Raw genomic sequence first — 22,451 nt, 5'->3', positions numbered from 1 at the left:
CTCAGTAACCGGCGTCTCATCCTTGAGAAAGTAAATAGAAAACCAAGGCGTCAGCACACCCTGTGCATACATCGCCATAGCTGTTCCGTGGTTTCCTTCTTGACTCAAATGAAAAAGCAACAGAGAAACAAGAACCAACAGTTTCTTTTCCTTATACATTTACTTAACCTATATTTATTAGCACTTTTTTTAGTTTTTCAAAATTAATTTTTTTTTATTGAAGGATAATCGCTTTACAGAATTTTGCTGTTTTCTGTCAAACCTCGACAGGAATCAGCCATAGGAACACACATATCCCCTCCCTCCTGAACCCCTCTCCCATCTCCTTCCCCACCCCACCCCTCTAGGTTCTTTCCTTGTGTTTGGTCTTTGTTAGTTTGATGAGTATATATCTTGGCTTGTTTCTCCTTGGTTTTATTCTGTATGGGACTCTTTGCACCTCTTGGACTTGATCAACTGTTTTCTTTTCCACATTGGGGAAATTTTCAAATATAATCTCTTCAAAAAATTTCTCATACGCTTTCTTTTTCTCTTCTTCTTCTGGGACCCCTACAATTCACATATGGTGCATTTGATATTGTCCCAAAGGCCTCTGAGACTATCCTCAGTTCTAGGGATAAATTTCTTTTTTCTTGGAGTATGTAGTGCTTATTTTTCAAAAAGTGGGAAGTGGATACACAGTGGTTACATTTTAGCTATAGTGTTATGTAGATTTGGGGCTAAGACAGGTTAAACAGGATTGAGAATACTGGTTAGTGGTGTCTCCCTTCCTTGGACAAATTAAATACCCTCTCTAGGCAACAGCTTCTTTGTATTGAAAATAGAAATACTACCAGTGCCTATCTCTAACTGGGGAAGAAAGAACAAGGATGAAACAACATAAAATGTGTAAAAAGCTTGGAAGAACAGTACATCACACACAGTAATTATAAATGTGTTCTTCTCCCACAAAAAGCATTTCAAGAACAAATACTTACTGAGCACTAAAGGGCAAGAACCCTGGGTTCTCAATCAAAAAATGGGCCAAAGAACTAAACAGACATTTCTCCAAAGAAGACATACAGATGGCTAACAAACACATGAAAAGATGCTCCACATCACTCATTATCAGAGAAATGCAAATCAAAACCACAATGAGGTACCATCTCACACCGGTCAGGATGGCTGCTATCCAAAAGTCTACAAACAATAAATGCTGGAGAGGGTGTGGAGAAAAAGGAACCCTCTTACACTGTTGGTGGGAATGCAAACTAGTACAGCCACTATGGAGAACAGTGTGGAGATTTCTTAAAAAACTGGAAATAGAACTGCCATATGACCCAGCAATCCCACTTCTGGGCATACACACCGAGGAAACCAGATCTGAAAGAGACACGTGCACCCCAATGTTCATTGCAGCACTGTTTATAATAGCCAGGACATGGAAGCAGCCTAGATGCCCATCAGCAGACGAATGGATAAGGAAGCTGTGGTACATATACACCATGGAATATTACTCAGCTATTAAAAATAGTGCATTTGAGTCAGTTCTAACAAGGTGGATGAAACTGGAACCTATTACACAGCGCGAAGGAAGTCAGAAAGAAAAACACCAATACAGTGTACTAACACATATATATGGAATTTAGAAAGATGGTAACGATGACCCTATATGCGAGACAGCAAAAGACACACAGATATAAAGAACAGACTTTTGGACTCTGTGGGAGAAGGCGAGGGAGGGATGATCTGAGAGAATAGCACTGAAACATGTATATGACCATATGTGAAACAGATCTCCAGTTCAGGTTCGATGCATGAGACAGGGCGCTCAGGGCTGGTGCACTGGGACGACCCCGAGGGATGGGATGGGGAGGGAGGTCAGGATGGGGAACACAGGTATACCCGTGGCGGATACATGTCAATGTATGGCAAAACCACTATAATATTGTAAAGTAGTTAACCTCCAATTAAAATAAATAAATAAAAGAATACTGGGTTCAACAAGAGTAAGAAATAAGACAGTCTCTTCCCTGGCGAGCTTGGCTCAGGCACGAGCAACAAGTGGGGTACCCAGAAAGCTGAACAACAGCGCATCTTGCCTTTCAGAAAGGGACAGTGCCACGGGTGGACAGGAAGGCGGGAACATGTGCAGCTGAGAAGCTGTTGTTTTTACTCTTCAAGAAAGAGGTGGCATTTCAGTTGCCTTAAATGGTAGACTTTCAACAGCTAGAGCTGAGACGGGGGGACACCCCCCAATCCAGTGGCTGCAGAAAAGCAGGGCTCGAGCCGGGGAAACGGGGGTGGGGCCGTCACTCGAAGCACAAGGCGCGTCCCTGGGAGCAGGAGATAAGGCTGGAGAGGAACGGAGCCTCTGAAGCACCGGGAGGGGGGCCAAGGAGTCTGCACAGCACTTAATTCAATAGGCTGGGGCTTCCCTGGAGAGTTTTTAAAAAGGCAAAACATGACTGACGCTATGCTTTAGGAAGAGTCATCCGACTAAGGTGTGCAGGATTACTTGGAAAGGAAGAGACATTTTGCTGGCAAAATTTACATGATTTAACAACTGATTAAGTGTGTGTATGTGCATCTGGGGTTTTGGGGGGGTGCAGTGGGGAAGGCTGTCAAAGAAAATGCAGAGAACTTCTACCTGGATAATTATAAAAACACTGGTGCTATTTAAAAGTCATCAAATAACCTTTTAATACAAAATTCCCTTAATAAAGCTAGAATATAACTTGATTTATACAAATGCAACAATAAAGTGAAGAGTATTTGCTAAGCACTTAGACTTCAGGATTCAATCATCGCATTCAACCTTCACATTTAATAAGCTTCTCTTATTAGCCCCATTTTACAGACTGGGAAACTGAGACACAGAAAGGTGAAGTAACGTGTCTCGGGTCACATGTCTGGGATTGGAACCCAGGCCATTTGACTCGAGACCTGGTCTTCAGTTGACACATTCCTCTGCCACCAGTGTGGCCTCCTCAGAGACATGAAAACCATTATAATCATCATGACTTACCAAAGGAAATGAAACAACTTTCCAAAATTCATCCGAGCCAACATTCCTCGTGGGCTTGTCTTTCATTACACAAACTGAGCACCCACTGTGTGCCAGGCACTAGGCGAGGCCCCAGGAAACAGGCTTTCACACTAAGTCCACAGTCTAGTGTCGGAATCAACTGATAATTAGAAACTCAAAGTACAAGGTACAATAAGGAAACAGCAGGTGCTGTTTCTGCTCAGCGTGGAATACACAAAGGGGAGCCGGGTGCTGAGGAGAGACCGAAGTACGCAGGGTCGTATTTTCCATGCAGATGGCAGAGAAGAGAGGATCTGAGGTCTGGGCCTAGCCAGAGGCACTGAGCAGGGTACCCAACCACCCGGAGGGTCAGAGAAGGGAGTGGGAGAGGTGACAAGAGAAGAAGACCTCGAGGAGCTCCTGGCTGCCAAATTACCACATGTGAGGCAGGAGATACAAAGACAGTCTTTGATGGAAACTAAGGATCTTGACTATAAAGAAAGCTGAGCGCTGAAGAATTGATGCTTTTGAACTGTGGTGTTGGAGAAGACTCTTGAGAGTCCCTTGGACTGCAAGGAGATTCAACCAGTCCATCCTAAAGGAAATCAGCCCTGAATATTCATTGGAAGGACTCGCCTTGGCCACCTGATGTGAAGAACTGACTTTGGCCAATACTTTGGCCACCTGATGTGAAGAACTGACTCATTGGAAAAGACCCTGATGCTGGGCAAGATTGAAGGCGGGAGGAGAAGGGGACGACAGAGGATGAGATGGTTGAATGCCATCACCAATTCCATAGACATGAGTTTGGGTAAACTCGGGGAGCTGGTGATGGACAGGGAGGCCTGGCGTGCTGCAGCCCATGGGGTCGCAGAGTCAGACGTGACTCAGTGACTGAACACCACCACCCATCTGTCTTAAAGACATCAGTGTTCTACAAAGCTCCATAAATAAACCTCTCCAAATCACTGGACTTGCATATATTAAGAAATGAAAATTTTAGCTTTCATATACTGAGTGAAGAAAATAAGTCTTCCAAAAGATATGAGCTGAAATAAAATGAATTTCAAGTTGCAGCTGGAACAAGGGGAAAAACGCTGGGGTTTCTTTCAATGGTCACAGCCAATCTCCTCTGGGAAAGCATACGATTAGTAGCATTTATTCTAATGTCAGGACAACATAAGAGTGGAGCAGTAACGTCCTGTGTTTTTACTTCTAATTAGAGGGATACTGTGAGCTCACACACAGGCTTAGGCTGAAATGGTTAAAACAAAAATTCCTACAACTCGTTAACTTCAATTTAGGCACCTGAAATGATGCCAAGAAACTAGCAGCTTTCTTAGGACTATCTTCCTAGTAAAAAGTGAATTATGCTGCTCAAATCATTTGCTTCAGTTAATCATTTAAAATCTATCTATCAAACAGGAATTTCGAGCACTTTATATGTGCAGGTTCTGACAAACAATCAGAAACATTTGTTGTAACTCATAAACATTTGCCAAAGTAAAGTAGATCTACAAATCCATCAACAATTATGTCAGTGTTACAATAATTACAAATTATCCAAAGCAATCTAATACAGGTTTAGGTTGGATAAAGCAAACTGAAGTAAAAAGTGATGAGATGCATTTCAATTCCTCCCATATACACAGCTAACTATTAAGCAGAGAGCTTTAAAATTCTACCTGAAGATACACAGTTGCAGGAGCTCGGTGGTGGGCTCTCACTTTAAACAGGCGCCTGGGCCATGCTGGGAGCCCCGCCCCTGCCCTCGCTCCCCCGTCATCCGTTCAGACTGACCATGTGCTCATATCCCATCTTCTTCTCCTTTTTTCCCACTAATTTGTACCTCCCCCTCTTTTAAAACAAGGAACGCGTCATGAATTTGTGTGCCATCCTTACCCAGGGGTGATGCTAATCTCTGCATCATTAGTGTGCGCGCTGCCAAAACGAGCACTCTTTCTTTATCCTGTGTTTCTTTATTTATCCTTTATTTCTTGTCTCTATCACGCCATCTAAAAAGCACTTCATTTCTCAGGACCTCCCCGGTGGCCCAGAGGTTAAGAATCCGCCTCGTAATGCAGGGGGCGCGGGTTCACTTGACGGTCGGGGGAACTGAGGCACAACGAAGCCTGTGCGCCGCCGCCGCCGAGCACGTGCCCTGGAGCCCGGGAACCGCAACTGCGGAAGCCCTGGCGCCCCGGACCCCTGCTCCACAGCAAGAGCAGCCCCCGCGCTGAGAAGCCCGGGCGCCACCACTAGGGAAAAAGCCCTCACAGCAACAAAGGTCCAGCACAGTCAAAAATAAATAAGTAAAAATGAAAAACAAAACAAAACACTAGACCAAAGGAACTCCTAAAGTTCCTACCAGCTCTAATAATCGATGGTTCTAGAAGTCTGTGGATTTACGGAAGTTATTCAAGGGGGGCCAACCAAGGAAAGCAACAATGGGATGTCACATCCACCAAGAGCAAAGCCCATTAACCTGTCAATCAAGGAGAAACGTCACTGATAGGCATGGCTGAAGGGCATCACCAAGGGGATGGCATGAGTCTGAGTAGGCTCTGGGAGTTGGTGATGGACAGGGAAGCCTGGCGTGCTGCAGTCCATGGGGTCACAAAGAGTCGGATACGACTGAGCGACTGGACTAGACTGAACTGAACGTAATTTCAAAGTTAGTGAGAAGCTTAGAGAGTTTCACTTTAAACTACTCTATTAAATACAAAACTAGACTTAACATATTTATTTAAAGATTACTGAATATTCATTGGACAGACTGATGCTGAAGCTGAAACTCCAATACTCTGGGCACCTGATGTGAAGAGCTGACTCATTTGAAAAGACCCTGATGCTGGGAAAGACTCAAAGTGGGAGAAGAGGAAAACAGAGAATGAGGTGGTTGGATGGCATCACCGACTCAACGGACGTGAGTTTGTGCAAACTCTGGGAGACAGTAAAAGACTGGGAAGCCTGGCATGCTGTGGTTCATGGGGTCTCAAAGAGTCAGAGGCATGATTGAGCAACTGAACAACAAATTCATAATCCTCAACTACAGGAACCAACTCAGCTCAGTAAATAATGTTTTGAACAGAAACTGTTCTCATTGTTTATTTGCTTACATTATGATCCCTGGAGGAGGGGATGGCAAGTGACTCCAGTATTCTTGCCTGCAGAATCCCAAGCACTGAAGCCTGGCAGGCTATGGTCCATAGGGTCACAGAGAGACACGACTGAAGCGACTTAGCGTAAGTACAACAAAGTTAATGATTCTCCCCACCAAGCATCATTATTATTCGCAAGAGGTAATCTGGATTAAGTTTACTGTTTATCACTCCATGTATATAAGTGGGGTCATTTCTCACACAAGATGTACTAAAATTTACGTTTCTCACTTTATGACTATCAGGACACTTTCTGTGACAGTACATGTCTGTTTAAACGCTTCATGAACTATAACACACATACACAAGAAGCTGTACAGTGAAGTGTGCCACTCAATGCATTTTCACAGTAAACACACCATGTTACCAGCAACCAGAGCAAGAAACAAAAGCTAACCAACACCCCCGCAAGTCTGCCTTGGGTTCTCCTAGTCAAAACTTCCCATCTGAGGATAACCAGATTCTGACTTCTCAAAGCACACTGCAGTTCTGCCTGGTGTTAAACTTACATAAGCGGAGTCCGACAGCATGTGCTCTGCCCCCACTAGCTGTGAACGGCTACAGCTTGTTCGTCATCACTGTGCAGCATTCAGTTACACAGTGTCACAGCTCGCTCACCCATTCTGCGATGGGCGCTGGGCAGTCTCCGGGGGGTGCTGTCATGAAGTCACGCTCTATGAGCGCTCCAGTGTACGCACCTGGTGAGCACATGTACGCCTGTCTGCCGGGCTCACACCCAGGCCTGGGGCCGCTCTGTCCTAAGACGCACACAGGCCGCACCGGGAGACACTGCCAGTTTCCCGTGTTCACACCGATTCACACTCCCAAAGCTGAGTCGGAAGGGTCTGGTTGCTTATATCTGCACAAACACTGAGTATATTTCATCTTTTTGCTTTCATTTCACTTTTCTTTTCTTTTTTGGTTTTAAGTAACTTTTTGGTGTATTTATGTAGAATAAACTGCACCCTTTTAAAGTGTAAAACTCAATGAGTTTGGAAGATGTATACACACACACACAGGGAACTACCACCATAATCAAGAAGCAGAGTGCTGTTATCACCCCCGCTTCCTCGTGACCCTCTGCAGTCCATCCTCTCTACCCTTCTCCACTTACCTACTCTGTCATTGCAGACTGCTTTGTATCTTCTAGAATTTTATATAGAAATGGAGTCATGCAATACCTACTCTTTTGTGTCTAGGTAATTTCACTCAACATAAAGATTTTGAAATGTATATATGTTTTTGTATACATGGTTTTGTATGCACGTTCCTTTTTATTAGTGACTAGTCCATTCCATGGATGGTTCACGTTTGCTAATCCATTCGCCTGTTGATGGACATCTGGGTTCTTTCCAATTGGGGTTTTGATGAATAAAGCTGCTATGAACATCCATATACAATACTTTTTGTGAACATGTTTTCATCTCTCCCGAGTAAATAAATACCCAGGAGTAGAATGAGTGGATGATATGTTTAACTTTATGAGAAACTCCCAGTTTTACAAAATGACTTTGCCATTACACCTACCCATCAACAGTACACAAGAATTCCAGCTGCTCCATATCTTAGTCAACCTTTAATGTTATCAGTCTTCTAAACTATTTTAATCAGTGTATAGTGGTATCTCACTATGATTTTAATTTGCACATCCCATACCATTGATGTTAACATCTTTTCATTTTTTTTTGCCATTAGTATAACTACTTTTGTGAAGAATCTTTTCAAATATTTTACCAATTTTCTTAAATGAACTGTCTTCTTACTGCTATGATGAAATTTAAGAATTCTTTATTTATTCTGGAAACAATCAACTTTTTTATTCTCTTAATGGTGTCTTTCAAAGAGCAAGTTTAAAATTTTGATCAGTCAGCATATAATTTTTTTCTTTGTGATTTTGCTTTCTGTGACCTAAGAAAAATTTTTTAAAGAAAATTTTTTGAATTCAAGGTCACAAAGATTTTTCTCCTAGGCTTTCTTTTAGAATTATCTAGTTTTAGCTTTGTGATCTTTGAGTTAATTTTTATGTATGATAATGAGGTACATTTTCTCCCTGTATATGGATGCACAGCTACTCTAGCACAATCTGTTGAAAAGATTTTACTTTTCCCATTAAACTGCCTTGGCATCTTTGTCAAGAATGAATTGACCAGGCTTCCCTGGTGGCTCAGGGGTGAAGAATCCGCCAGTCCAGGAAGATTCCACGTGCCTTGGAGCAACTAAGCCCATGCGCCCCAACTAGAGAAAGCGCGCGTGCAGCAACAGAGACCCAGCACAACCAAAAACAAATACAAAATGAACTGACCACACACCTACGGGTCTACTCCTAGACACCAGCTGATCTCACTGATTATGTGTGCATCCCTTTCTCCAACACCACACCATCTAGCTTACTGAAGACTTACAGTAAGTCTTGATATCAGGTGATGTTAGTCTTCCAACTGTTTCTCTTTAAAAATCGCTTTGGGAACTTTCCCGGCTCTCCAGTGGTTAAGACTCCCCATGTTCTCTGCAGGGGGCACAGGTTCAGTCCCTGATCTCATATGCCACCTGGCATGGCCAAAATAAGACATCTCTCTGCTTTGTTTTGGGTTGTTTACATTTTCATATGGATTTCTGAATGAACCTCTCAATTTCTACAAGTACCTTTGAGCATTATTTTTCTTGCTGGAACAAGAGATAACATAAACTTCCTCACTGAATTGCTAGGAGAGTAAAAACAGGATAATATAATGGCAGGCCAAGTCTGGTGGCACATAACAGGTACTCAGTTAATGTCAGCTTCCTCTCTTCTCCCCTCACCTGGCCTTTAAATAACCAGGATCCAATCTAGTAATGCCCTAACATTTCACTAGTGGGTCAATGGCCATGGTAAAATTATTACCACACCAAACAACTTTTATAAGTAAATATTTGTATTTTTACTTGGATTCAATACTGAAATGCACTTGCCAGAAAAAGCAATTCAGCATATTTACTAATAAAGTGTTTCAGGCCACATTTTAGGAAAGCATAAAACCATAGCCAAAACAAAAATTCAAATCTGTTTTCGAGTTCCATATAGGGCCTAATTACATTATTCTACAATACTAACAGAAAATTCTCCTCTAGCAAGATCACAACGTTCCATTGTTCACACTGCTGCCGCAGATGGAAAAAGGATTCCTGCTTCCAAACACTGTTTAGAAATACATATAACAAACAAAATACGACTACAAATTCAACAATTAACATGTACTAATTTGAAACCCAAACCTATGAACAATCAAAAGCCTTTGGAGTGTTTTAGTTTAGCCTAACTGACATCACTCCATGAAATGGAGAGGGATCAGCTTGCAAACCAGGCCACCAAAGGGCACTTTTGGTGGGCTACCAATACTTCGAGGTGACCCACATTTACCAGATGAGCTGATACTTAAAGAAAAACAACGGTCTGCTTTCTTTTTCCATGACTGTCCAATGGCCTCTTTCCATATAAGATTTTTTAACATTAAAACGGTCTTAAACAATCAACTTAGCTACATTTTTACTTGATTATCAGATGAACACACAAAACTGCTGATTAATTCTAAGGCAGCTCAGCTGCTAACCCATTTACTGTCCTAAATACTTTCTTAGCAAGGAAGGAACAAGGCCAAAACCTTCCTTTTCATGAAGATGAACAATGACACAGCAGTAACTCCTGTCTCTGTTGACTGAGTTGCATATAACCAGAGGCAAATCTAAGACATATCAGGAGCTAATTTACTGCAAAATGTTACTTGGGCTCGCTCCCCTCCTGCCTCTCCTAATTGTCAACCACAATTCCGTTCTCCACTTACGAAGATCTGACGTCACCCCTGACAACTCCGGCTCATGAACCTCCACATCAAGTTCTGTAAACATTTCTGCTACACTGTCACCATTACATCTGCCCCATTCCACTCCTGCCCTCATCTTAGACCTGAGCGCCTCCAACCTCTAATCACTCCACTTCTGACATGACTTTGCAATAGTATACTAACCCATCCCCTGCCCTCAGTCTGGCCCTTTCCAATTCACTCTCCTCGTGCTACTGCAGAGTTCTTTCTGAAAGTAAACATTCAACATTTTCTACAGAAACAGAAAACCCATCCTAAAATTCATATGGAATCTCAAGGGACCCTGAATAGCCAAAATAATCTTGAAAAAGAACAAACCAGGAGATATATTTTCTGATTTCAAAACTTACTACAAAGCTGTGTTGTGCTGTACTTAGACACTCAGTTGTGTCCGACTCTTGCGACCCGGTGGACTATAGCCCACCAGCCTCTGTCCATGGGGATTCTCCAGGCAAGAATACTGGAGTGGGTTGCCATGCCCTCCTCCAGCGGATCTTCCCAACCCAGGGATTGAACCCAGGTATCCCGCACTGCATGCCGATTCTTTACCGTCTGAGCCATGAGGGAAGTTCAAGAATACTGGAGTGGGTAGCCTATCCCTTCTCCAGGGGAAATTCCTGACCCAGGATTTGACCTGGGGTCTCCTCCATTGCAGGTGGATTCTTTACCAACTGAGCTACCTGGGAAGCCCTACTACAAAGTTAGTTATAAAAACAGCACAGTACTGGGAATTCCCTAGAAGTCCAGTGGTCAGGATTTAGCACTTTCACTGATGGGCCTGGATTCAACCTCTGGTCCAGGAACTAAGATCCCCCAAGTCAAACACCACAGTAAAAACAAAACAAAACCACCACCCACCCAGTGCAGGACTGGCATAAAGACAGACAGAGCAATGGACTAGAAGCCTAGAAATAAACCCCTGCACACATGGCCAAGGCTTCCCAGGTGACCCAGTGGTAAAAGGATCCATCTGCCAATGCAGGGGATGCAGGAGACGTGGGCTCAATCAGGAAGATCCCCTGAGTAGGAAATGGCAACCCACTCCAGTATACCTGCCTGGAAAATTCCATGGACAGAGAAGCCTGAAGGGCTATAGACCACAACAACAACATAAATGGTCAAAAGATTTTTGACAAGGGTACCAAAACCATTCAGTGGGGAAAGGCCTGTCTTTTCAACAAACAGTCCTAGGAAAACTGGATATCCACATGCAAAAAAATACAAAGGACAAAAGTGTCACAACAATGGATGTGGCAATGATTTCCTGGATATGAAATCACAGAAAAAAAAAAAATATATTGGTCTACGCCTCCAGTTTCTGGCAGAGAGTTCCGAGATTGCTTAGAACTTCCTGGGTTCTTCGGCTATATGAGGCAACTCTTGGTGGGCTCCTGAATGGCTTCAAGATGAGGGCTGACCACTAGAGAGACCAAGCCACCCTTGGAATTTTCAGCCCCATCCCCAGCCTCCAAGGGAAGGGGGGTTGGAGACTGAGTTCATGATTAATCATGGCTTCGTGATGAAGCTTCTGAAAAACCCAAAAAGTATGGGGTTCTAAAAGCTTCCAGGATGGTGAATACATCTAGGAGGGAGGAACACCCAACTCGATAGAAACAGAAACTCCAGGGCTTGGGACACTTCGAGACCTCACCAAATGTATCTCTTCATCTGGCTGTTCATTCATACTCTTTAGTAAACTTGGTAATAAACTGGTAATCTAGTGGTGGTGGTTCAGTCGCTAAGTTGTGTCCAACTCTTGTGACCCCATGGACTGTAGCCCACCAGGCTCCTCTGGCCATGTGATTTTCCAGACAAGAATACTGGAGTGGGTTGCCATTTCCTTCTCCAGGGGATCTTCCCCATCCAAGAATCGAACCCGGGTCTCCTGCATTGCAGGCAGATCCTCACCACCTGAGCTATGAGGGAAGCCTAGTAAGTAAATGGTTTTCCCGAGTTCTGTGAGTCACTATAACAAATTATTGACCATTAGGAGGGAAGCTGGAGATCCAACCAGTCCATCCTAAAGGAGATCAGTCCTGGGTGTTCATTGGAAGGACTGATGCTGAAGCTGAAACTCCAGTACTTTGGCCACCTCATGTCAAGAGCTGACTCACTGGAAAAGACCCTGATGCTCGGAGGGATTGAGGGCAGGAGGAGAAGGGGACGACAGAGGATGAGATGGCTGGATGGCATCACCGACTCAACGGACATGAGTTTGGGCAGGCTCTGGGAGTTGGTGATGGACAGGGAGGCCTGGCATGCTGCTATTCATGGGGTCGCAAAGAGTCACACACGACTGAGCGACTGAACTGAACTGAACTGAAGGAGGGAAGCACAGGAACCTCTGATTCACAGCCAGCCAGAAGCACCGGGAACAAGCTGGACTTGTGACTGGCATCTGAAGTGAGACTCTCAGGGGACTAAGCCCTGAGCCTGCAGGGTCTGTGCTGTCTTGTTAGTGTCAAAATTGAATTGTGTTACAGAACACCCAGTTAGTGTCAGACAATAGCCTGGTGTGGAATACCCATACATCCGACATTAGAAGAACTGTGAGTGTGAGAGTGGAAGAAAAATAGAGGGGTTTTTTTGCTGCTCAGACACCAAAAGCAGTCAACAAAAACTGACAAACTGGACATCATAAAAATGTTTTAATTCTGTGTACCAAAAGATAATAGCAGAGGCAAAAGGCATCCCACATACACAGGAGAAAATACCTGCCAATCATAGATCTGATGCGGGATTAATATAAGAACATACAGAGAAATCCTACGTGCAACAAAAACAATTTAAAGATGGACAAAAGACTTGAACAGACATCTCTCCAAAGATACACAAGTGGCCAACAACCATATGAAAAGATGCACTCACATCACTAATTATTAATTAGATAAATGCAAATCAAAGTTACAACAAGATACTACATTACACTGATTATGATGGCTACATCGCTGAGGATGTGAAGAAACTGGGACTCGTGTGCAGTGTTGCCGAGAAAATAAAATGCTACGGTCACTGTGGAAGACAGTGCGGCAGATCCTCAAACAAGTCAAAAAGAACTGCCGCTGTTGTTCAGTCACCAAGGCGTGCCCGACACTTTGAGACCCCATGGACTACAGCGCACCAGGCTTCCCTGTCCGTCACCATCTCAAGTTTGCTCAGATTCATCTTCATTGAGTTGGTGACGTTATCCAACCATCTCATCCTCTGCTGCCCCTTTCTCCTTTTGCCTTCCATCTTTCCCAGCATGAGGGTCTTTTCCAACAGCTCTTTGCATCACGTGGCCAAAGTACTGGAGCTTCAGCTTCAGCCTCAGTCCTTTTAATGAATATTCAGGGTTGATTTCCTTTAGGTTTGACTGGTTGGATCTCCTTGCAGTCCAAATGACTCTCAATAGTCTTCTCCAACACCACAGTTCAAAAGCACCCAATTCTTCAAGGCTCAGCTTTCTTTATAGTCCAACTCTCACATCCATACATGACCACTGGAAAAACCATAGCGTTGACTAGACGGACCTTTTAGGCAAAGTGGTGTCTCTGCTTTTTAATATGCTGTCTAGGTTGGTCATTGCTTTCCTTCCAAGGAGCAAGGGTCTTTTAATTTCGTGGCTGCAGTCATCATCAAGAGTGATTCTGGAGCTCAAGAAAATAAAATCTACCACTGTTTCCATTTTTTTCCCTATTTGCCATGAAGTGATGGAACTGAATTCCATGATCTTAGTTTTCTGAATGTTGAGCTTTGAGCCAGCTTTCTCACTCTCTGGCAGGAGCCTGGCAGGCTCCTCTCTTTCCGTGGAATTCTCCCGGCAAGAATACTGGAGACGATAGAAGACATTCCCTTCTCCACGGGATCTTCCCAACCCAGGGACTGAACCTGGGTCTCCCACATTGTAGGCAGATTCTTTACCATCTGATCCATCAGGGAAGCCCTTAACACAAAGTAAGCCAATCTCTAAAAGACAAATACGGTCAGATTCTGGTTACATGAGGTAGTTAGGAGCAGTCAAAATCACAGAGACAGAAAAGAGAGTGCTGGCTGCCAGGGGCTGGGCGTGCGAGCGGAGAGCTACTGTTACCCAGGCAGAGTTTCAGTCTCACAGGATGAAGCATTATGGAGACAGAAGGCAGTCCTGACTGCACCACACTGTGAGCCTGTTTCATACCATCTAATCGTGCACTAGATGCTTAAATGGTCAACCTCGAGCTTCGCATTTAAATTAAAATTGTTTAATGTTTTTTATTGAAGGACCGTTGACTGACAATGTGTTAGTTTCAGGTACACAGCAAAGTGATTCAGTTTCATACACAGTGTGTGTGTTCAGGTTTTTTTCCATTATAGATTATTACAAGATAGTGAATATATTTCCCTGTGCCATACAGTAGAATCTTGTTGTTTATGCTATACATAGTAATGTGTATATATGTCCATCTCAAACTCCTAATTTACCTGTCCCATTAGATGGCTAATCTCATTATATGTATTTCATCACAATAAAAAAAATTGGGGGAAAACACCTCACAACATTATGAAGATTAAATGAGGTAACGTTACAGGCTTATCACAGTGCGTGGGCCGCACTAAGCGCTCAGTAAAGGGTAGTCGTTATCATCATTCCCGGGGGGAGCCAGTCCCTCTCTCCTCTGGGGCTTTCCCTGGGCAGCTTCTGAGGCCTGAAACACAGACCTCCACCCATCAGCCCACTGAACACCGACACATCCTCTAAGACTGGACTCCAATGCCACCACCTGCTTTTCACATCCCTCAGCCTGGTATTAAACTGTTTGGGGACATACACATTAATAATTACTATAATGTTTATAAACTGAAATACCGATTGTCAGACTTCCATTCTACCCGCAGTGTTCACACTCAGAGCAAATGTGTTCATTCCCTTAACTTAGGATTGCTAGCCTTCATTCAAGGCCTGCAGCGAGTATTCACCAAGTGCAAGTAACGGACCAAGCGCTCTATAAAGACTATCTCATTCCATCCCGACTGTGACGACTACCTCTTTATACCTGAGGAAGCTAAGGCATGGGGAGGCCCCAATGGTGCTTCTGTTTCTAACGAAAAAAATCAGGCAACAGAAAAGGAAATGTGAAGGCTATCACAGTCCATTAAAAGGAATACATTCTAGCGGCTGCTTATAAATGTCCACGGCTCGCATTCTTCCTTATGCTCAACACACCCAGCCTCCAAGAGCAGCCTATTTCAGGAAGGTCATGGTGTTGGGAAACCCCTTTGCCAACCATGACATCTCTTTCCTCTCTTTTGAATTTCCCAGCCCATATGTGGATCAGATACTAGATATTCCTTACTCTGGTCTCACAGTGGGGTGAAATGAGGCGGAGGAGGAACCACAGCCAATTCAACAGCTTTTCAAGGCAGGTTAAGGATTCTGCAGGCTTCCAAATGGGGTTCAGATGGTAAAGAATCTGCCTGTAATGCAGAAGACCCAGGTTCAATCCCTGGGTCAGGAAGATCCCCTGGAGAAGGAAATGGCAACCCACTCCAGTATTCTTGCTTGAGAAATCCCACGGACAGAGGAGCCTGGCCTCCAAATTCATCACGAGTGCCAGAAGGAGACTTCCCTCAGAGCGTCTCCCAGCGAATCTGGGGCCCTGGCCTCTGTCACACGGACATCAACGTGGTCACGAGGTCACAGTCTGCCTCCGCAGGCCTTCTGCACTCAAGAGTGAGCTGTAACAGGATTCTGAAGGCAATGACAAAGCTTCCGTGACTTACACTTTCAGGGCTTAGAAATTCTCAACTTGCAAGGAAGGACCTCCATAAGGGTCATAACCCTGATTTTTCTCATCTCCTAGAATCTCACTTTCACTGGGAAAGAGAAAACAGAACCTCCTGTCCAGTCCAGAGTGACAAGCACAAGGTGAGGGCGTCAGCCCTGTCCCAGAACTACCAGGACTCTGAGGTGAGCACTATACATGCCCACCAGTCTCACCAGCAAAATGGCTATCTTATTCATGAGGGCGCACACAGACTTAACTATTTAGAATGTGCAAGAAAAACAAATGGCACAGCCTGTGAGGCAAGTGCCGAAGAAATCCAGAGCATTCAATAAACCTGATAAAACTTAAAAATAAATCCATAAAACTAGCAAAAACTATTAATGATGCATTCACATAAAACTAACGGAACATGCTATTCATAAAATGTAATATTCTTCACTCCCTTTTCATTTCCTGCAATAAGGTTTTGGCACTACCACTTACACCAACACCACCCTCTCCTTGTTTAAATAAAAAAGTCCTCTCTGGTTTACGTTTCTGTGCTGACTAGTCCCAAATATTTCTAATACTACTTTATTATTAAGATTACTGACACTAATTTACATGCCCATGTGAAATTTTAAAAGTTGGTAAAAGTTCCAAGAGTACAAGCCCACGTGAATAAACACACTGGGTAGCAAGTATGGGCAGAGAATATACAGCCTACAAAACTTTCGGCAATGCCTCTCGTTCATTTAACAGTAATTATCGCACGCCTCCTGCGTGCCAGAGGCTGGGGGTCAACAGTGACAAAAGAGTCTCTGACTCTCATTCTACACTCGAGGGTGGGGGGCAACCCAGAAAAGAAACAGACTGCAAACTTCAGGTGGTGACATGAGCTGTTAACAAAAAATAGCGATGTGATGGAGAATAAATAGGATACCTAGGAACTTCTTAAATGCTAGAAAGGTTTTTTAAAAAAAAATTAACCTCACCGTATAGAAAAACTAGACAATGCATACGTGTGGCAGTAGCAGGAATAAGAACTAAGAACGGAGGCCAAAGGGAAAGGTAGAAATGTGGGAGGGAGCAAGGAAAAGGAAGGAGTGAGAAAGAAGACAAACACCTGTGCAATGAGCGATGGCCGATTGTGCCTCTTACAGGGAGGTGTGTGTTTTGTTTCCTTGATTTAATAGGCTCAATACACCAGGTAAAACCGTATTAGAAAATTTCTACCCCACGTACTACTGTTAAACAGAAATAAATAGGTATTTTAAATCCAGAATATGGGAGAAATAAAATTTCTTTCCCTATGATAGGTAAGGGAGGGGGTATTTATAAATAAATGTAGCTCTTCCTATAGGACAATTTACATGAGAACATTACTCAAGCTTCAGAGTAAATCCTTGAAGAACAGTTTTAAAACCTGTGCCTAAAGTACACGCTTCCGAGAGCTCTTTATCTCAGCTGTACAGTATCCAGGCTGCATGTGAGCAAGGGAAAGAGTCCTTCTTCACTCTAGCCTGTGTAGAACAGCCAGTGGGAACCCGGGGCACAGCGCACGGGGCTCGCTGGGGGCTCCGCGGGGACCCGGCGGGTGGGGCTGGGGGAGGGAGGGGATGTAAGTACCGTATAGCTGCATCGCTTCGCTGTAAAGCAGAAGGGAATACAGCATTGTCAAGTAATTATACTCCAATAAAAAACAGATAAAACCAACAACAGTTCATGGCAAAAAAAAAAAACAAACTCAATTTTTTAAAATAATAATAAAACATTCATTTTTCAGCAAACCAGCGGGGAAAGACTGAAAATACTTAGGTAGAAGGTGCCCATCAGCAGTGCGCACCAAGGGAACTGGCCACTCACCTGGACTTCCCTTTTGTCTCTTTCAAGCCAGAAAATATGAAATTATCCACACGCAGCTGAAAGCCTGCCTTGGCCCCTCTTCCCTACCTACGTCTTCGACCAAACCTCTATCTTATGGCAGGCTGCCATTCCCTGAGTTTCCATCTCCATTTTTAAGCACCAGAAAAGCAGGCAGCCAGAGAGGTTTCAAGAGTTCTATAATCTCATTGCCTATAGGAATAAGAACTAAAACACTCATGACGGAAGAGCGTTCATCCCACAGTCTCAATCCTCTTAGACGGAAGCCTCCCAGAATTACACTTCCACCCTGCATTTCTCATATATTCTTCCTCGAAGTCCATTACTTAAGGGATATCTCCTCAAAATCTGAACTCAGCTTCTCCCGAAAAATTAAAAACCCCTTCGCGGGGCTTCCCTTGGGGGCTCAGTGGTAGAGTCCGCCTGCCAGTGCAGGAGGCGTCGGTTCGATCCCTGATCCAGGACGACCCCCACCTGCCGCAGAGCAACTCAGCGCGTGCGCCACAAATATTGCGCCTGCGCTCTGGAGCCGGAGCCCACGCGCGAAACGACTGACGCCCGCACGCCCTAGAGCCCAGCTCCGCAGGAAAAACCACTGCAGGAGGAGACCCGCACACCGCAACTAGAGGGCAGCCCGCGTAGCAGTAAAGACCCCGCGCAGCCAAAAATACACAAGTAAAATCTTAAAAAAAAAAAAAAAAAACAAAAAAACCTCTTCTCAACCTCATTACCATTCTCAAACAAATCCAACCATGAAAGCAGAAAAAACACCAAAATTATGAGCTTTTCTTCTCCCTACAGTCTCTCTCCTGCCACCTCACACGATCAGTTACTAAGTCCCAGATGTAACTGAGTGGAATGAGGTGCACATGCACCCCTCCTGGTTTACTTCCAATTTCTGATCAATGACATCACCGCTGAACCAAGTTCTAACCTTGGGGTCATCTTTATTATAAGAAACGGAATGTGACAAAGTTAACCTAGTTGGAGAGAAGATAAAGAAAACAGCGTTTATTCACTTCCTGGTATGTGCCTGGCACTGTGCTGGCCTAGGAGGTGGGTGTTACTATCTCCATTCCATAAATGGGGGGTAAAGTTTGTGAAGTTTCTCAAATATACACACTCCTTTGTAGTCTAACAGTTCAGACTTTTCACTTCACATTCACAGCCTTCTCTACTCCTGATCTGTTCTGTATAAAACACTGCCAGCACAATCATACCAAAATTCCATTTACATCACATCAGTTCCCTGTTAAGGGCAGTAAAATGCCTTCTGCTTCTCTATTTGCCCACTGGCTGGCCCACAGCTCAGTACGTATGTGTTAACCAGTTCATGATCCCCCACCAGCCTCCACTTGCTGAGCCCTGGGAGCAGAAAGTAACAGATTTTTAAGACAGAGGTGGTGAATATGCAGAATGCAGGTGAAAACGCCAAAGGCAACTCAAAAAGCTTCAAGAAAAAGCAGAATCTCTCTAAGATATTTCACAATTCTGACTCCACTCAAGTTAGCCTTCTTTAGGGAGGAGTGGGTGCTGAAATCGGAAGGCCTGAGCACTAATCCCAGCTCCTCACTTCTAGCCACTTAACCTCTCCGCGCCTCAGTTTCCTCCTCCATAAAAGTTTAAACAGCCTTTGCTCAAGTTCTTCCGCTCTCCCTAACCATCCAGGTCATTATCCAAAGCTCTGCTAAAGGCTCATTTCTCCCAACCTACCACTGCACTTACTTGATTTATAATAATAGCTCTATAGCAAAGAATTGGAATAACTCATTTTAATTTTCACCATGCTTCATTTGGGCTTCCCTTGTGGCTCAACTGGTAAAGAATCCGCCTGCTACACGGGAGACATGGGTTCGATCCCCGGGTTGGGAAGATCCATCTTGAGAAGGGAAAGGCTACCCACTCCAGAATTCTGGCCTGGAGAATTCCACGAACTGTATAGTGCATGGGGTCACAAAGACTCGGACACAGCTGAGTGTCACTTCATGCTTCATTTAATTATTCCACCTGTGTATGCCCCCACCCCCTCCAATGTCCCACTCACGAATGACACACACCACTCACCGCCTCAGGTGATCATCAGTGTGTGTGCATGCGCACGCTCAGTCGCTCAGTCAGGTCGACTCTGCGACTCCACGGACTGCAGCCCGCCAGGCTCCTTTGTCCATCGGATTCTGCAGGCAAGAATACTGGAGTGGACTGCCATTTCCTCCTCCAGGGGATCTTCCCAACCCAGTGATCGAACCCATGTCTCCTGTGTCTCCTAAGTCGGCAGGCAAATTCTTTACCACTGAGCCACCTGAGAAGCCTGATCATCAGTGGCAGGATACTAACATCAACAATTATTACTATCGCTGTTTACTGACTACCTAGTAAGTGCCGGGCATTGCACAAATATCTTGTATGCTTTTCTGTCCTTCAACATCCAGTATCCTTTTAGGTAAATCTGTCTCTTAATCCCCATTTCACAGTTAAGCCTCTACATAAACTCATGCATTTAATCCTCAAAACAACTCTGAGGATTATGGCCAATTTACTCAATAAAAATTAGGAAGAAGGCACAGAGAGGTTAAATAACTTGCCCCAAATCACACAGCTGGTAAATGGTGAACTGAAAGCTGCGATAAATTCACTTACTGACTCATTCTCAACATTTTTTATTAAGCACTCTTCTGTGGGCTGAAGCTACAACAGTGAATAAACCAGAAAACATCCCTGCTTACAGTTTTATTTCTTTTCCAATATATTCATTCAAGAGCACAATCCTAAATCTTCTTAAATACTCTTCAAGACTTTCTTTTCATACTAAAATACCAAATTCAGGTAATAAGAGTATTGAAGAAAAGCATGGGACATGAAGCTAAAATACCTGGGTTAAATTCCCAACTTTGCCATTGATTAAGCCCTGACCAATGGGCTTCCCTCACAGCTCGGTCGGTAAAGAATCTGCCTGTAATGCAAAAGACCCGGGTTTGATCCCTCGGTCAGGAAAACCCCCTGGAGGAGGGCATGGCAACCCACTCCAGTGTTCGTGCCCGGGAAATCCCATGGACAGAGGAGCCTGGGAGGCTACAGTCCACCAGGTCACAAAGAGTCAGACACGACTGAGCAACTAAACCACCACCAGGCCCTGATCAAACTCCTTCACTTAACCTGCACACTGAGCACAGAGTCTGGCACTTAGTAAAACAGTTTCTCTCTCCCCTCAGAGCACTGACTTCACAGTCTGTGTCGTCACAGAGCACATGTTAAAAGGCTACAACGGGGGACACAACAGGCTGAAAAGAGACCGATCGGCCTCTTAACTTTCCAAGTCAATTCTCCTTCCAGATGACCAGCACTAACGTCTCCGCTTTCAGGCCTCAAACTACTCCGAGGCTGATAAATCAGGTTCCAAGTCCCAACCAGTCCATCCTAAAGGAAATCGGTCCTGAATATTCATTGGAAGGACTGACACTGAAGCTGAAGCTGCAATACTTTGGCCACCTGATGCGAAGAACCAACTCATTGGAAAAGACCCTGATGCTGGGCAAGACTGAAGGCAAGAGAAGGGGACGACAGAGGATGAGATGGTTGGATGGCATCACTGACTGGATGAACGGGAGTTTGAGTAAACTCCAGGAGTTTGTGAAGGACAGGGAGGCCTGGCGTGCTGCAGTCCATGGGGTTGCAGAGAGTAGGACACGACTGAGCGCCTGAACTGAACTCCCCCTCCGAGCACTGACTTCAGTCTGTGTCGTCACGGAGCGCATGTTAAAAGGCTACAGGAGTGACACGACGGACTCAAAAGGGGCCAATCAGCTTCTTAACTTTCAAAGTCGATTCTCCTTCCAGATGAACAGCACTAGTGTCCCCGATTTCAGGCCTCAAACTACTCCGAGGCTGATAAATCGGGTTCCAAGTCGGGAATGGCAGCGACCCACGTGAGGCCTGGCACAATCTATAAAAGGCTTGCAGATGACCTTCTCGGCAGACACTTTTGATTCAGCAGGGGAGCAACGTGGCCTCAGAGAGCCGTGACCCCAGGGAGAACCCCCAGCCCCTGGCCCCTGTGCACGCCGCTTCCACTCGCAGAGCCCCGCAGCTCTCCGGCCGCCTGCCGACGCGAGCCCCACTTCTCCGGGGCTGCCGCAGCTGCAGCCCTCCCACTTCGGGCAGCCCCCCAGGCTCCTGCGGCCCGTGTCCCCCGGCCCGCCCAAGTGACCTGGGCCCCCGGGGGGCCCCGAGCCCCGGCCTGAGTGGCTGGAACAGGTCGGACGGCCTGACCTCTCACCCCCCGAGTGGACCTCTCACGGGGCTTCTCCTCCAACCTCCCAGTCAGCGGGCCCCCGTGCCGACGACTCGGCTCCCGGCGGAGCCCGCCGGACACGACGAGGAGCCCCTCACCTATCTTCACGACGGCGTCCGCCAAACACCGGTCCCACTTCCGGCCGAGCTCTGACTCCGACATGTTCCCCCGCCAGCAGCAGCCGCTCCAGCTTTCCGGACCGTCGGGCCCCGCGCTCAGAGCCCCTCCCCCTCGCCCCCGGCAAGTCTCGCGATAGCCGGCCGCCTGTCCCAGGCCCGGAAGGCCGGCGGCGCCGGCGCACCAGATATCGCGAGATGATTTGACTACTTCCGTTCTTTCCGGGATTTTTTATGGTCTTTTTTTCAATTGGTCGTCAAGGTGACGGGTGGCGAGGCCTGAGGTGACCCTGACCTTGGAGCTGCGCCTACCTAAGGGTTGCGAGGCAGACAGGCTTCCTAGGTGGCGTCCAGAGCCCTGTCTGGGAAGGATCCTTTCGCCACACCAGCTCCCGACTCTGGCCTTGGAAAT

The 22,451-nt window shown here is 45.3% G+C and overlaps 1 protein-coding gene across 1 annotated transcript in view; it reads right to left on the bottom strand.

The window, feature by feature from the left end:
- Positions 1 to 22,152, bottom strand: part of MICOS10 (mitochondrial contact site and cristae organizing system subunit 10) — a 33,472-nt gene extending 11,320 nt beyond the window's left edge. The window contains exon 1 of the mRNA XM_065927489.1: positions 22,022 to 22,152. Within this exon, the coding sequence (XP_065783561.1) occupies positions 22,022 to 22,085 (64 nt within the window). The 5' untranslated portion in view covers positions 22,086 to 22,152. The remainder of the gene's footprint in view (positions 1 to 22,021) is intronic.
- Positions 22,153 to 22,451: the final 299 nt, after the last annotated feature.

The sequence above is a fragment of the Muntiacus reevesi genome, chromosome 3 (assembly GCF_963930625.1).
Source record: "Muntiacus reevesi chromosome 3, mMunRee1.1, whole genome shotgun sequence".
In the NCBI taxonomy this organism is placed as follows: domain Eukaryota; kingdom Metazoa; phylum Chordata; class Mammalia; order Artiodactyla; family Cervidae; genus Muntiacus; species Muntiacus reevesi.
Note: the sequence above shows the minus strand (reverse complement) of the source record. Positions and strands in the feature narration are given on the sequence as shown.